Source organism: Cydia fagiglandana, chromosome 20 (assembly GCF_963556715.1).
Source record: "Cydia fagiglandana chromosome 20, ilCydFagi1.1, whole genome shotgun sequence".
NCBI lineage: Eukaryota > Metazoa > Arthropoda > Insecta > Lepidoptera > Tortricidae > Cydia > Cydia fagiglandana.
The window spans coordinates 11,194,067-11,209,347 of NC_085951.1; the positions used below are offsets into that span (position 1 = coordinate 11,194,067).

The 15,281-nt window shown below is 45.3% G+C and overlaps 1 protein-coding gene across 1 annotated transcript in view; it reads left to right on the forward strand.

Annotated features, from left to right (window-relative positions):
- Window positions 1–15,281, forward strand: part of LOC134674323 (PAX-interacting protein 1) — a 31,454-nt gene that overhangs the window by 13,500 nt on the left and 2,673 nt on the right. Inside the window, exons 9-14 of the mRNA XM_063532348.1 lie at window positions 7,447–7,544; window positions 8,638–8,798; window positions 9,787–9,933; window positions 12,609–12,821; window positions 13,701–13,853; window positions 14,272–14,350. Coding sequence (XP_063388418.1) covers window positions 7,447–7,544; window positions 8,638–8,798; window positions 9,787–9,933; window positions 12,609–12,821; window positions 13,701–13,853; window positions 14,272–14,350 — 851 coding nt within the window. The remainder of the gene's footprint in view (window positions 1–7,446; window positions 7,545–8,637; window positions 8,799–9,786; window positions 9,934–12,608; window positions 12,822–13,700; window positions 13,854–14,271; window positions 14,351–15,281) is intronic.

The window sequence follows — 15,281 nt, forward strand, 5'->3', positions numbered from 1 at the left end:
AACTATACGTTTCAGGTGGTATTTGGTCGACTTGACACCTGCCTCCCATAATCCGCCGAAATTGGGAGCGCCTGGAGGGATATATTTCCATTTCGTCCCTTCTCTATCTAGCATCGAAATAAACTCATCTGGTACACTGGATTTCCCTTGTCTCCACATCTCTAGTAACTCTTTCTCAGCGCCAATGAATGAAGTTCCGTGATCACTCCACATTTCTGCCACATGGCCTCGCCTTGAAACGAATCTTTTAAATGCTGCCAGAAAGGCTTGTGTCGTCATGTCACTTACAACCTCTATATGTAGTGCCTTCGTGCACATACAAACGAATAAACATATGTAGGCCTTGTAGGATTTGGCACCTCTACCCTTGCTCATTCTGACATTTATTGGTCCCGCAAAGTCCGTTCCGGTGATCAAGAATGGTCTACACGGCTTGACTCTAGAATCAGGTAAATCTCCCATTTTTTGTTCTCTGTTCTTCGCATTCTGTCTTATACATGTAACGCACTCCCGCACTAAACGTTTAACGCGGCTTGCTGCGTTAATCAGCCAATATTTGCCTCGTAAGTATGTAATCATCATTTGCGGAGGGCCGTGTAGTGTTTTGGCATGAGCATCTCTCAATATTAACGGTAGTAGTATATTGTTCTTCGAAATGATGATCGGGTGTTTTCGTATGAATTCCATATCTGCGTGCTTCAATCGACCACCGACTCTTAGAACATTCTTGTCGTCAAGGAAAGGGGATAGAGCTAGTAGGTTACTCTTAGGTTTTAAGTTTTTGTTTTCTTTCAGGTCTTCTATCTCTTCTGAAAATTCCACTTCTTGTGACATCCTTATACATATTGTAAGTGCATCGTTTCTTTCTTCGTACGTCAGGTAAGAAGGTAAGTTACTTTTCTCTCTATCTATAATTTTTAGCCAGCGTCTGCAGTATGCAATAACACGGGTAAGTTTCTCCAGTGATGAAAACCTCTTCAATAAGGTAAGTTGTTCCTCATTCTCATTTGTTACTACCATCGTTACTATATTCTTTCTCTTTTCTATTGCTGTGTCTAGTGGAGTTCCTTTTTCTAATCTTATTTCTTTCTCTTTCAGCATTTCAGGTCCGTTCCACCATATCTCTGTGGACATAAGTTTTGAAGGTATCACTCCTCTTGAAGCAGGATCAGCAGGATTTTGCTTAGTGTTTACGTAGAACCAGTGATTAGCATCCAGTATCTCTGTGATTTCTATGACTCTATTCTTTACAAAAGGCTTCCATTTCAATGGATCTCCATGTATCCAAGCCAAAGTCACTTGACTATCTGAATAAGCGTATACGTTGTCAATATGAACTTCTAGTGTATCAGCGACTTGTTTCATAAGTTTACTCAATAATGTAGCAGCCAGTAGCTCCAATCGCGGCAAGGAAACTTTCCGAATCGGCGAGACTTTTGTTTTTGCTGTCACGAGGGATACTCTGATTTCTCCTTCTTCGTCTATAACTCTCGAGTAAATAACTGCTGCATATGCTAATGCTGAAGCGTCTGCATAACCATGCAGTTCAAGATTTGATTTACTCGTAGTGTGCATCCATCGATCTAAGCTGACATCTTTCAAGGCTGGCAGTTCTCTCTTATACTGCAACCACTCTTTTTGTAGTTCTGCTGGAAGTTCTTCATCCCACGAAATGCCTTTCTTCCACATAACTTGCATAAATATTTTTGCTAGTATGCCGCTTGGAGCGATCCATCCCATTGGGTCGAATATTGATGCTATCTCAGATAAAACGCTTCTTTTAGTCATAGGTGTGTCTTCTACATCTTTGATATGATTAGGTATGAGTAACTTGTCTTTCTTAACTTCCCATGTTATACCTAATGTTTTCACGCTCTCTTTGCGTTTTATTTCGACTGTCTGTGTTTCTTCTCTCTTTTCTTGTTTGTCTAATGCTGTCATAAACTCTTCGCTATTTGAACACCATTTCTTTAGTGGGAATCCTCCGGAACTTAAAATTTGTGTAACTTGTTTTTGAATTTCTATAGCATCTTTTTCTTCGTCTGTACCGGAGAGCAAATCATCCATATAGAAATCTCGTAATATCATCTTCTGAGCTTTTGGATAGTCAGCTCCTTCATCTTTTGCTGTTTGCCTCAAAGTTTTTATTGCGAGATAAGGCGCACAGGATGTTCCAAATGTAACAGTTAAGAGTTTGAAGTCTTCAATGGGTCCCTTTGGATCCGGTCTCCATACAATTTTCTGGTAATTCGTGTGTTCATCTTTTACCCGTATCTGTCTATACATCTTCTCTACGTCGGCGACAAATGCTATCTTGTATGTTCTCCATCTAATGAGAATGGCTCTTAAATCTTCTAGCAAAGGGGGTCCGATTAGTAACTCGTCATTTAAGGATACCCCGTTGCTTCCTTTGCATGACGCGTCATAAACTACTCTTAATTTGCTAGTTTCTCGCTCCATTTTAATCACAGCAAATTGAGGTAGCCACACACCATTATCTTTATCTTTGTTTTCTATTTTCTTCATGTGGTTTAGCGTTATGTACTCTTCTAGAACTTTGTTGTATTCTTCTAATAGGTGTGGTTTACTCTTAAGTCTGTTCTCTGTAGACTTCCAGCGTTTCAGTGCAATCTCTCGGCTGTTAGATGGTAGAACTGGTGGGTCATGTCTCATTGGCAGATCTACTATGTAACGTCCGTCTTCGTCTCTAGTGGTAGTTTTTTCGTATATTTCTTCTACTTTGATCTCTTCTGCTGTTAGCTTGTGTTTCTCTTCATCTATTGTCTCTAGCTCCCAGAATCTCTTTAGCATATGGTTCAACTCGACATTTAAATGCATGCTAATGAATGGTTTCTCTTCTCGCTCTTGTTCTGTTCCGACTGTGACTTTTCCTGATATTATCCAACCCAAATGTGTTTGTAAAGCTATGGGAGAGCCTGGAACGCCTTTGATCAGACCAGGCTGTATCATCTCGTTGTAAACTTCAACTCCCAATAGAATATCTATAGAACTTGGTTGGTGGTAAGTCGGATCAGCTAGTTGTAAGTCTCTTAGGTGTACCCAGTTGTCGATGGTAAGTTTCTCTGAAGGCATGATGTTTGTTACTCGCTTTACTATGTAGGTTGTTAAACTCATTTTCTTTTCAGGATTATGACGTGATGAAATCTCGATATCTGCAGCAAATCGGATGGGTGTGCTCATCTGATCAAGACCTGATACGTTTCCGTTTACGCGTTTTCTCTTAAGCCCCATAGTTTGGGCTGCAGACTCGTTCAGGAATGACTCTTGAGAACATGGGTCCAACAAGGCTCTTAATACGAATTCTCTTCCTTGATGGTTCGTCACGTTAATTTGTGTTGTAGATAACAATCCTGTCATGCTTCCTGTTGTTAGGTGGGCAACTATCTCTCTCTTATTCTTCATGTCTTGCTTGGGTTCTAGTTTAGTTTCTCTCTCTCGCTTGAAATCTTTGGGTTCTCTCTCTTGTTTTGTTTCTTCTTTGTGCTCTTTCTCTTTGGATTGGTATGTATTGTTGTGCAACAGTGTGTGATGTCTTCTTCCGCACTTTTGACATGAAAACTTGCTCTTACAGAAGCGGACAGCATGACCATGGATTAGGCAGTTAAAGCAGAGTTGTTGGTTTTGAATGAACTCTGTTTTCTTTTCTAGTGTTAGCTCTTGAAACTCTTTACATTGGTTCAAATGATGGTTTAGCTTGCAAAAACCACACTTGATAGCTGGTGACACGTGAAATGACTTAGACTCGACAGTGACGTTAGGTTCTCTCTGGGTGCTTCGATAGGTACTCTTCATGTTCATGTTCGTTGTTTGGCTAGGTTGCATCATCTCTAAAACTCGGAATCTCTTTTCTAAGAACTTGTTGAACATGACCATTGTAGGTAACTCTGTGAGGTTCAGGTTACTTGCTTCTTCCTCCCACTCTTTATGTGTTTCTGTGTCTAACTTCTCAACAATGATGTGTATGATGAGTGTATCCCATGAACTTGTATTAATGTTTTGTACTTTCAGCTTGTTAAGGCACTCCATAGTTGTATCTAATATCTCTCGAATTGCTTTAGCAGTGCCCGTGTGAATTTTCTTTTGATTCATTAACTTGCTTAAGATGGAATTAACTATAACTCTCTTGTTGTTGTACCTGTTCTGCAGCGTGAGCCATGCCAATTCGTAGTTTGTTTCAGTGACGGCTAGATGATCCAACAGTTGAGCAGGTTCTCCAGATAAGTAGCTTTTTAAATAATGCATCTTTTGGACGCTGCTCAAGTTCTCTTTGTTGTGGATGAGTGATGTAAACATGTCGTAAAACGAAGTCCAATCTTGATAGTTACCGGTAAACTTCGCTATATCTATTTTCGGTAGCTTCACGTCATCCCTGCTTGTGCTTGGTGTTGGATTAGTGCTGCTTGTACTCGTACCACCCGTCGTCGAACTCTCAAGCATATCTGTCATCTCTGCTTTCAAATCTAGGAACATTTCTTCGCACGCTGAATATACATCGTCTTTGAAATATTCGTACTTCGCTTTGTCTGACGATGTTGATATTTTTACCAAGGCTCGATTGTTTTCTACGAACTGACTGAAATATTGTTCTATGGATTCTTTACGTGTTTTGATGTACCCTCTTGTTAATCTCGCTTTTGGTGTTTTCTTGAAGTTCGCTTGCGCTTTGAGAATTAGTCCACAAATATTTTCTTGCTCGGCTAATAAACCAGGTAATTCTTGAGACATTTTGAGATTTATGAGATAACTATTCTTTGAAACTATGAAAATTCACACCGAAATCATGATTGTTTTGTTTGACATGGAAAAAATTTTGACGTGTTCTATATTCTTCTGTTTCTCAAACCTTATTTTTTCCAACTTAATAAAATCTAATCTTGTAAATAGCACTGATTTATAGCGGCGAATTTTCTGTGTTTACTCGTGGGTCTAAATATATATTTTATTTATCTTATCTTCCCGAAATCTCTAATTATAATTTTGTAATTTTGATGACAATTTTGACTGACGGCTTCTCGAAATATTTCTAAATGTTCTAAATCACTGACACTTAGGTTCAACTTTAGGTTCTATTGTACTGTAATTAAAGTTCACTTTTGAATGCACTGTCTATGTCACTTAAGTCGTTTCACTTCTCAACTCGAAGGACCACTTTGTTTGAATAAGTTGCTTAGTTACCAATACCAATTACCAATCATTTATTGACATATTTGACATTATATATGTATTTTCTATGATGGACTACTGTAACCTAGTTTGCGTTTGTAACAGCGCCATCTCTTAGGAAATTTGAATATCAAACTAAACACATATTTTGATTAATTTATACATTTTCAATTTTATTTTAACTACAAAATTTACTTTGGCAATGGCCCTCTATACTATCTATTCTCTTTGGTAATACAATGCATTCCGTTTTTAGGGTTCCGTATGAGTGAATTGGAAAAAGTGTACGTAATTAAGCGCAGTTAACATAATTGATTCATTTGTGTTACGAAAATTAACTATGTAAATTGTATTGTATTTATTGTACTTAATTCGTACACATATAACCCCCTTATTCATAAACGTTTACTAAAGTTAACAAGCCGATAATAATCGTTTGTCCCTTTCCATCATACTAATTCGTCGGAAAAGGACAAACGATTATTATCGGCTTGTTAACTTTAGTAAACGTTTATGAATAAGGGGGTAAGTCTATAGCATGCGCTACACACTTCCATGCATCTAACTTTAATAGAAATGGCTTAACTGTGGTAACACAATGGAATCAATTAACTTTAGACTAATTACAGGTGCTTAATTATGTACAATTTCTTGGTCCAATGTGTATTCCGTCTGACCCTCTCACTAAGCAAAATGTGAGACGCAAATACACATTGGATCAAGAAATTGTACAGATGGAATACCTCCCTAAATGTCTCGTCACTTTGAAATTCATATTATCGGGTTGTTTTCGAATTAACGGATTCAAATATGGAACCGTAACGGGTCGGCGCAGGTGTCATGAATAAGTGAAACTCTCGCTGCGTCCACGAACGGAGAACGTGATTTCATCTTTGAAATTGGAATGTCTCATGTTTTCCTTAAAACACCGTTATTTAGGGTTCCGTACCCAAAGGGTAAAACGGGACCCTATTACTAAGACTCTGCTGTCCGTCCGTCGATCCGTCCGTCCGTCTGTCACCAGGCTGTATCTCACGAACCGTGATAGCTAGACAGTTGAAATTTTCACAGATGATGTATTTCTGTTGCCGCTATAACAATAAATACTAAAAACAGAATAAAATAAAGATTTTGTGGGGCTCCCATACAACAAACGTGATTTTTGACCGAAGTTAAGCAACGTCGGGCGGGGTCAGTACTTGGATGGGTGACCGTTTTTTTTACCTTTTTTTGCATTATGGTACGGAACCCTTCGTGCGCGAGTCCGACTCGCACTTGTTCGGTTTTTTTTTCGGTGCCATCACCAATGGTGTCATCGTGTGTCGGCAACCGAACGGCACGCAGTAAAGTAATTATATGGACATAAATTTGTTAGCAATATGTTGGTATATTATTTATCGATATAATTCGGATGTGATAAATAATTAAATAGGTAAAGTCGTCATCAAATATGTCGGAGCGGCCGATGTTTTCAGAAATATCTGAACACGCACTTTTACCTGTTAACTACCATGTTTTAGGTCGAAATAATGTTATTATGTGGTCTATTTAGTGTCAGTCAGTTGAGTGTCATTTTCGTTAATTAAAGGAATGATTGTTAAAGTCACAAACCTCTTAACTCGTCGGCCTAGCCCACCGAGGGTTCCGTACTTATTAGTATTTGTTGTTATAGCAGCAACAAAAATACATCATCTGTGAAAATGTCCACTGTCTAGCTATCACGGTCGATAAGATACAGCCTGGCGACAGATATAATAATAGAATAATAAATTGGGTACGGAACCCTAAAAAGCTAGAATGGTTGACTTAGCTGACCGACGATAGGTGAACTCTCTTAATGGAGTTGAGATGTTTGCGTTTTTTGCTGACCAATAGAAAACACATATGTAACTTCGTATAAGATGAATAAAGTTTAAGGAAAAAACGTGCCTCGGAAATCAAGAAAAAGTCATTCGGATAGACGCCGCACACACCTTTAGCCTATGCTCGGCTAGATGGCGTGACGACACCGTTTCATATTTAACCAATTTTATTATATAGATATCAGTGAATGAATATGGATCAAAATGATATAAAAATAATAAAATCATTTATCCATATATATGTACATTTTTTTGATAATTTTATACGTTTTCATTTTGAGTTTAAGTCGTGTGTCGTTAGATGGCAGTAAATTTACTGTGACTACAAAATTCACAATGACAGGTCCCCTCTATACTATCTATTCTTTTTGCCAATAGCAATGTGTTTGTATGTGTTTAGGTTGATGACGGCGGCGCACGCGGCGGGCGGGCCGGCGCGGGCGCCTGCGCGGCTGCTGCTTGGGCCCGCGCACCATCCCATACAGGTTTGTATTGCAAGTGTATTTGTTTTATATAAAATAATGATACCAAACTTCAACATTTATTCAGCAAATAGGCCACAAGGGCACTTTTACACGTCAACACTGAATTTACATACAAGCAAAAAAAAATAGTACATCAACAATTATAAAATATGTACAAATAACTGTAACTACTAATTCAAAGTAACGTATTATAATTACTGTGAGAAGATTATATAGTTTATCAAATTATTCTTAGAAATGTATAGGGTCAAAAACTTGTTTTAATTTTGATTATTGGACTTCAACTAATATACTTAAAGTGTCATTTCATGGAACTTCCTAATTATATAAACAAAAGTCACTAGTCAATTCATCATTCAGAGACAATTTCAATAAGGCAGTTTGTTTACATAGCAAGTTCCATAGAATGACACTTTAGTGTGTTACAATGTGGTCGCGTAAATTAAGTCTGCAACGATTTAACAGTCTAATTCTTGACTGACTGGACTGGTTTAGTTTGTGACCAGCATCAGCTACGATGGACTATATGGAGAAAAAAAAATCAATTCAATTCCAGGACTACGGAACGCACGCTCGACGCTGACGCCTACCGCTGTACTTTGTTAAGCGTGCGTCTCGTGGCCAAAGCGTAATAGTTATTTGTTTTACAAGGGGGCGAAGTTGCTGTTTAACTTCTCGAATATTGATACCCGAGTAAGCGAAAGATTCCAAAATTGAACTACGAGCGTTGCGAGTGGTTCGAATAATGGAATCTTTAGCGTTGCGAGGGTTCCAAGGCACGAGGGTTAACAAATATTGCCACCGAGTGAAACACAAAATGTTTCACCACACCAACAAATTACTAACTGTAAAATATCAAACAAAATGAAAGCAAACCGATTCAAAATGAATGTTATTGAATATTTACTAATTAAAATGATCATTTAAAAGGCAATTTTACCAGAAAACATAAGAAAACAATTCAAAATTTGTATTTGGGTTGATTCGAATTTTCTTATAACTGATAAGTTATCAGTTTTTGAACAATCAAGATAGCCTTTACCAGCTGGTGTGGTGACACAAAAATCTAATATTAACTTATAATTGTAAGCAGGGCACAGGAGCAGTGGGGGGTGTAGCGGCGGGCGGCGGGGGGGTGGTGGTGGGCGCCGGCAAGGTGTACGGCGCCGCGCCGCGCGCCGCGCCGCCGCGCGCGCAGTTCTACGGACACAACCCCAACCTCAAGCTGCCGCCCGACCTCTTCCTGCTCGGCTGCGTCTTCCACATAGTAAGTGATCATTGCGGACCTAAGGCCTCCCCCACATCTGGCGTCTTTCGAGCGTCGGCATCTACAATTCTATGGCCGCCGCTCGACGCAACGTCGATGCAGCGTCGACGCAACTGCGCAGCGACGTCATTTTCCATAGCGCTGACCAGACGCCGACGCTCGAAAGACGCTAAATGTGGGGGGGCCTTAAGCCCTCCTACACATACACCCGCCACTCGACTGTCCAGTCATATCGATCCATTGCGCATCGTGTGACCGCATCTTCAAGACAAAGTTTGGTTTTGCGAGCCACATTAGGGCATTTCATAATCCGGTTAAGAATTGTTGATGGAGTCGCCATTGCCGGATACGGCAAGGAAGGAAGAGAGAGAAGTGATCATACGCGTATGTGTGTATGTGTAAGTATAAACTAAGATCATTTAGAACCATAAATGAAATAACATAACTATCTCTGGAAAGTGGCATGCTTTTTGAGAAGCATTTGTATAACTTTTCTATTTTATATCATCTTAATAGGAATATTAAGGAATTCCTCCTCCTCTTCTCTCCTCCTTCCCCTCCCCTCTCTTCTTACTTCCTCGTAATTTCCGATCAAATAGTAAAGTTACCTAGGTTTCGTCACAATGGAGTGGAGCAAATATGGCACATTAAGCGCGCATTATGTACCCACAATCCGCTCTCACGGGTCCTACGGTGCGTGGCGCGTTGTTGGAGACTGGCCCCCGTAGCTGGCCCCAAATGGCTAATCCTTTGTCTATTATTAAGTAAAACCGCACGTGCTGGCCTGCAAAAAAAGGTCGATCATTGGCGTATATATTTATATAATTGGCACCTGAGCACGGTCTAGTTCGACGCTCAAAAAACCAGTGTTTTAAGTGGTCTCTCCATATGCATATTGTTTTCATTTTCGTTCCACCCCGCTGTGACCACACAAGCCCCTCACTAGTATGACTGATTTTAATTTGAATAATGTTTATTTTTCACCCAGGTGGAGTATCAGCAATCTTGGGGTGCGGAGCGCGTGGCGCGCTGGGCGGAGTGCATCCAGCGGCGCGGCGGCGAGGTGGAGGCCGGCTACTGCGCGCGCGTCACGCACGTGCTGTGCGAGACGCAGCGGCACGGCGTCGTCATGCAGGTACATGTCACCTCGTCACGTGACCCAGGTGCAGTATCAGCAGTCGTGGGGTGCGGAGCGCGTGGCGCGCTGGGCGGAGTGCATCCAGCGGCGCGGCGGCGAGGTGGAGGCCGGCTACTGCGCGCGCGTCACGCACGTGCTGTGCGAGACGCAGCGGCACGGCGTCGTCATGCAGGTACATGTCACCTCGTCACGTGACCCAGGTGCAGTATCAGCAGTCGTGGGGTGCGGAGCGCGTGGCGCGCTGGGCGGAGTGCATCCAGCGGCGCGGCGGCGAGGTGGAGGCCGGCTACTGCGCGCGCGTCACGCACGTGCTGTGCGAGACGCAGCGGCACGGCGTCGTCATGCAGGTACATGTCACCTCGTCACGTGACCCAGGTGCAGTATCAGCAGTCGTGGGGTGCGGAGCGCGTGGCGCGCTGGGCGGAGTGCATCCAGCGGCGCGGCGGCGAGGTGGAGGCCGGCTACTGCGCGCGCGTCACGCACGTGCTGTGCGAGACGCAGCGGCACGGCGTCGTCATGCAGGTACATGTCACCTCGTCACGTGACCCAGGTGCAGTATCAGCAGTCGTGGGGTGCGGAGCGCGTGGCGCGCTGGGCGGAGTGCATCCAGCGGCGCGGCGGCGAGGTGGAGGCCGGCTACTGCGCGCGCGTCACGCACGTGCTGTGCGAGACGCAGCGGCACGGCGTCGTCATGCAGGTACATGTCACCTCGTCACGTGACCCAGGTGCAGTATCAGCAGTCGTGGGGTGCGGAGCGCGTGGCGCGCTGGGCGGAGTGCATCCAGCGGCGCGGCGGCGAGGTGGAGGCCGGCTACTGCGCGCGCGTCACGCACGTGCTGTGCGAGACGCAGCGGCACGGCGTCGTCATGCAGGTACATGTCACCTCGTCACGTGACCCAGGTGCAGTATCAGCAGTCGTGGGGTGCGGAGCGCGTGGCGCGCTGGGCGGAGTGCATCCAGCGGCGCGGCGGCGAGGTGGAGGCCGGCTACTGCGCGCGCGTCACGCACGTGCTGTGCGAGACGCAGCGGCACGGCGTCGTCATGCAGGTACATGTCACCTCGTCACGTGACCCAGGTGCAGTATCAGCAGTCGTGGGGTGCGGAGCGCGTGGCGCGCTGGGCGGAGTGCATCCAGCGGCGCGGCGGCGAGGTGGAGGCCGGCTACTGCGCGCGCGTCACGCACGTGCTGTGCGAGACGCAGCGGCACGGCGTCGTCATGCAGGTACATGTCACCTCGTCACGTGACCCAGGTGCAGTATCAGCAGTCGTGGGGTGCGGAGCGCGTGGCGCGCTGGGCGGAGTGCATCCAGCGGCGCGGCGGCGAGGTGGAGGCCGGCTACTGCGCGCGCGTCACGCACGTGCTGTGCGAGACGCAGCGGCACGGCGTCGTCATGCAGGTACATGTCACCTCGTCACGTGACCCAGGTGCAGTATCAGCAGTCGTGGGGTGCGGAGCGCGTGGCGCGCTGGGCGGAGTGCATCCAGCGGCGCGGCGGCGAGGTGGAGGCCGGCTACTGCGCGCGCGTCACGCACGTGCTGTGCGAGACGCAGCGGCACGGCGTCGTCATGCAGGTACATGTCACCTCGTCACGTGACCCAGGTGCAGTATCAGCAGTCGTGGGGTGCGGAGCGCGTGGCGCGCTGGGCGGAGTGCATCCAGCGGCGCGGCGGCGAGGTGGAGGCCGGCTACTGCGCGCGCGTCACGCACGTGCTGTGCGAGACGCAGCGGCACGGCGTCGTCATGCAGGTACATGTCACCTCGTCACGTGACCCAGGTGCAGTATCAGCAGTCGTGGGGTGCGGAGCGCGTGGCGCGCTGGGCGGAGTGCATCCAGCGGCGCGGCGGCGAGGTGGAGGCCGGCTACTGCGCGCGCGTCACGCACGTGCTGTGCGAGACGCAGCGGCACGGCGTCGTCATGCAGGTACATGTCACCTCGTCACGTGACCCAGGTGCAGTATCAGCAGTCGTGGGGTGCGGAGCGCGTGGCGCGCTGGGCGGAGTGCATCCAGCGGCGCGGCGGCGAGGTGGAGGCCGGCTACTGCGCGCGCGTCACGCACGTGCTGTGCGAGACGCAGCGGCACGGCGTCGTCATGCAGGTATACCCTTAACACGTGGCGTCATACGTCATTTATTCCTCTTATGTAATCCGTCACGTTCCGCCAATATTAGTTGCCCTTATGTTTTTTGTTATTCGAAACAACTATCTAGATTGGATCTTTGGTTTCTAATTTTACTGACGGGAAATTGGCTATGCGATTTTTTGACCGTCTTGTTTGTGTATAATGCAGACAAGACGGTCATTAAAAATCGCTTGATAATGGCGAAGGATCATGATTGAATGTTTAGTAATATTTCTACATTTTTATCGAGATCGTTTTTTTTTCTTCTCAAGTCGGCGATAGGAAAAATTAATGCTTCTCTTTTCTTAGCTTTTTACACCACAATCCTGGCTCACCTTGAATAAGATTTACAAATTCATCCTATAGATTTACAATACAATACAAAGACTTTATAAAAACAAAAACAATTAAAAAAACAACAACAGAAGTAGAGGTAAACAACAGGCAGACTATGGCTAAAAGCGATGTCTTCCAGACAACCTTTAGGTAGCCCTATAGAGTCAACTGTGTAGACTACCATCGTGTTCTACTACAATGATGGTTTGTTACAGGCGCTCCGAGACGCAAAGCGCTGCGTAACCGCCTACTGGCTGTCAGACGCCATGTTGCGCCGCGGCGTCGCGCCGCCGTGGCAAGCCTTGCATCTGCCCGCCATGTACGCGGCCAGAGACAGGCCGGCCAAGCACCACAGGGCTGCGCTGTCCGGCTGGAGGGCTGAAGAGCGAGACAGGGTGGCGTGTGCCGTCGAGCATATAGGGGCCAAGGTGAGTTAGACGTGGCAAGCCTTACATCTACCCGCCATGTACGCGGCCAGAGACAGGCCGGCCAAGCACCACAGAGCTGCGCTGTCCGGCTGGAGGGCTGAAGAGCGAGACAGGGTGGCGTGTGCCGTCGAGCATATAGGGGCCAAGGTGAGTGTGACGTGGCAAGCCTTACATCTACCCGCCATGTACGCGGCCAGAGACAGGCCGGCCAAGCACCACAGGGCTGCGCTGTCCGGCTGGAGGGCTGAAGAGCGGGACAGGGTGGCGTGTGCCGTCGAGCATATAGGGGCCAAGGTGAGAGTGACGTGGCAAGCCTTACATCTACCCGCCATGTACGCGGCCAGAGACAGGCCGGCCAAGCACCACAGGGCTGCGCTGTCCGGCTGGAGGGCTGAAGAGCGGGACAGGGTGGCGTGTGCCGTCGAGCATATAGGGGCCAAGGTGAGTGTGACGTCGCAAGCCTTACATCTACCCGCCATGTACGCGGCCAAAGACAGGCCGGCCAAGCACCACAGGGCTGCGCTGTCCGGCTGGAGGGCCGAGGAACGGGACAGGGTGGCGTGTGCCGTCGAGCATATAGGGGCCAAGGTGAGTGGGTCCCGCAGCTACATTCGGCATGTTGAAACAGGCCAGGCCAGGGATAGAGTGACGTGCGCCATGGAATATATAGGAACTAAAGTGATGGTATATATGCAAGCTACATCTACCCGCCATGTATCTTTGACCTCCTTTTTTTTAGGTACAGAACAGCCACTACAAGTAATACTTACTATACTAATTACTATATGTGTGGTCTACAATATGTGTATTGTGTGGCCCACATCATTACCACTAATTAGTATGAATAGTGTGTAAATAAATGTTAATTTCTGTCCACAGTTGACTCCATACATGACGCGGGACAACACAGTATTGATCTGCAAGCGCGCGGAGGGCACCAAGTACCGCAGGGCACGCGAGTGGGGCATCCCCTGTGTCACCCCCGCGTGGCTCACCGACCTGCTGCTAGGCAACATGAGCGCACTGGCACAGGTACACACACACACACACACACACACATAGACACGCACACACGAAGCTGGCACAGGCCACAAATGTATGTATAGTGCATAATCATGTCACCTCAGTATCTTTTGTAATGAGTTTGACTGAAATAGCATAACACGTTCGTGCGTTTCCGTGAAAAGCGATGGTAAAAGATTATGCACTACATCTGTACTCGAGCGGCGCGGACGATATTACGTCCTAAATAACAATCTTTCAAATTTAAATTTTAAACATCAGTCGTAGTGCGTTGTAGTTACATTTTATAAAATATTGTGTGTTGCACGTTGTGTTACAATAATTACAATTTAGATAATGGGTGTTACCGAGTCGTAAACTTGTTTGCTTGGATCTTATTAATGTTTTTATTTCCTCGTTTTTCATACAGATATAATCTTTCTTTCAGATCGAGAACACTAAATATCAACAATTCAACCTAGCCAGTCCTTTCCGAATGGACTACAGTTTAGTTTCGCATTTAATGAGTAAGTAAATTATCTAATTATTGCAAAGTTTGTGTTTACTAAGTCTCATTATCATTATTTTATTAGAAGTAGGACATTACCCATTTATATTCATTTAGTTCTTAAAGTGCTGTCTGTTCTTAAAGGAGTACAGCGAATTAATAAATGAGTTTCGGGTCTGGCTAGAGTGGCTAGCTGACAGTTGTATTTAGGGCCAGTTGCACCAACCACATTTGACAGACTGATCAACGTCAGCCGGCGCGCCCCGGCGCGCCACTATGAAACTTTCCATACATAAAAATTTAACGAACTCTTTAACGATACGAACAGTTTGGTGCAACCGACCCTTAGTCTGCATTTGTGACTCATTTGCACGTAAGTTGCGTATCTCTTGACAGGATCAGTTTGACTGTATTTAAGTGAAAAATAAGTGTATACACATCAGTGGCGGCGTGATTTATTTTTTATTTCTCATGCTCTGAAAGAGGGTCATTGTTGTTCTAAAAGTTGTACAGAAAATGATACGTTTCTGCATTAGAGCATTTTAGGTTTCAGTACGATTTTTTTTTATGATAAGCAATTGAAATTTGGGTACATTTGGGGATTTTTTATACAATTTCCATTCTGATATTTGACTCCCCATTCCGAACTAAGGATACTTTTAGCTAAATTGTTAATTGAAAGTACCCTAAAAAATACTATAAAAATGTATACTTAGTAATGTTTTTGAAAAAACACATACATTTTACTTTCCTCGTATTCGAAATGAAAAGTAGAGTGTTAAACTCGGGTGAAAGGCATCATTTCAGCCTCGGACTACTGGCGCTCCTACTGCGTTCGAGCGCCAAACTACCTCGGCAGAAACGAGGGCTTTTCATCCCTCGGTTAACAATCTACTATAGTTATGCTGTCCAATTTGCGGGCACAATTTGTCCTTCTTAAATCAATAATT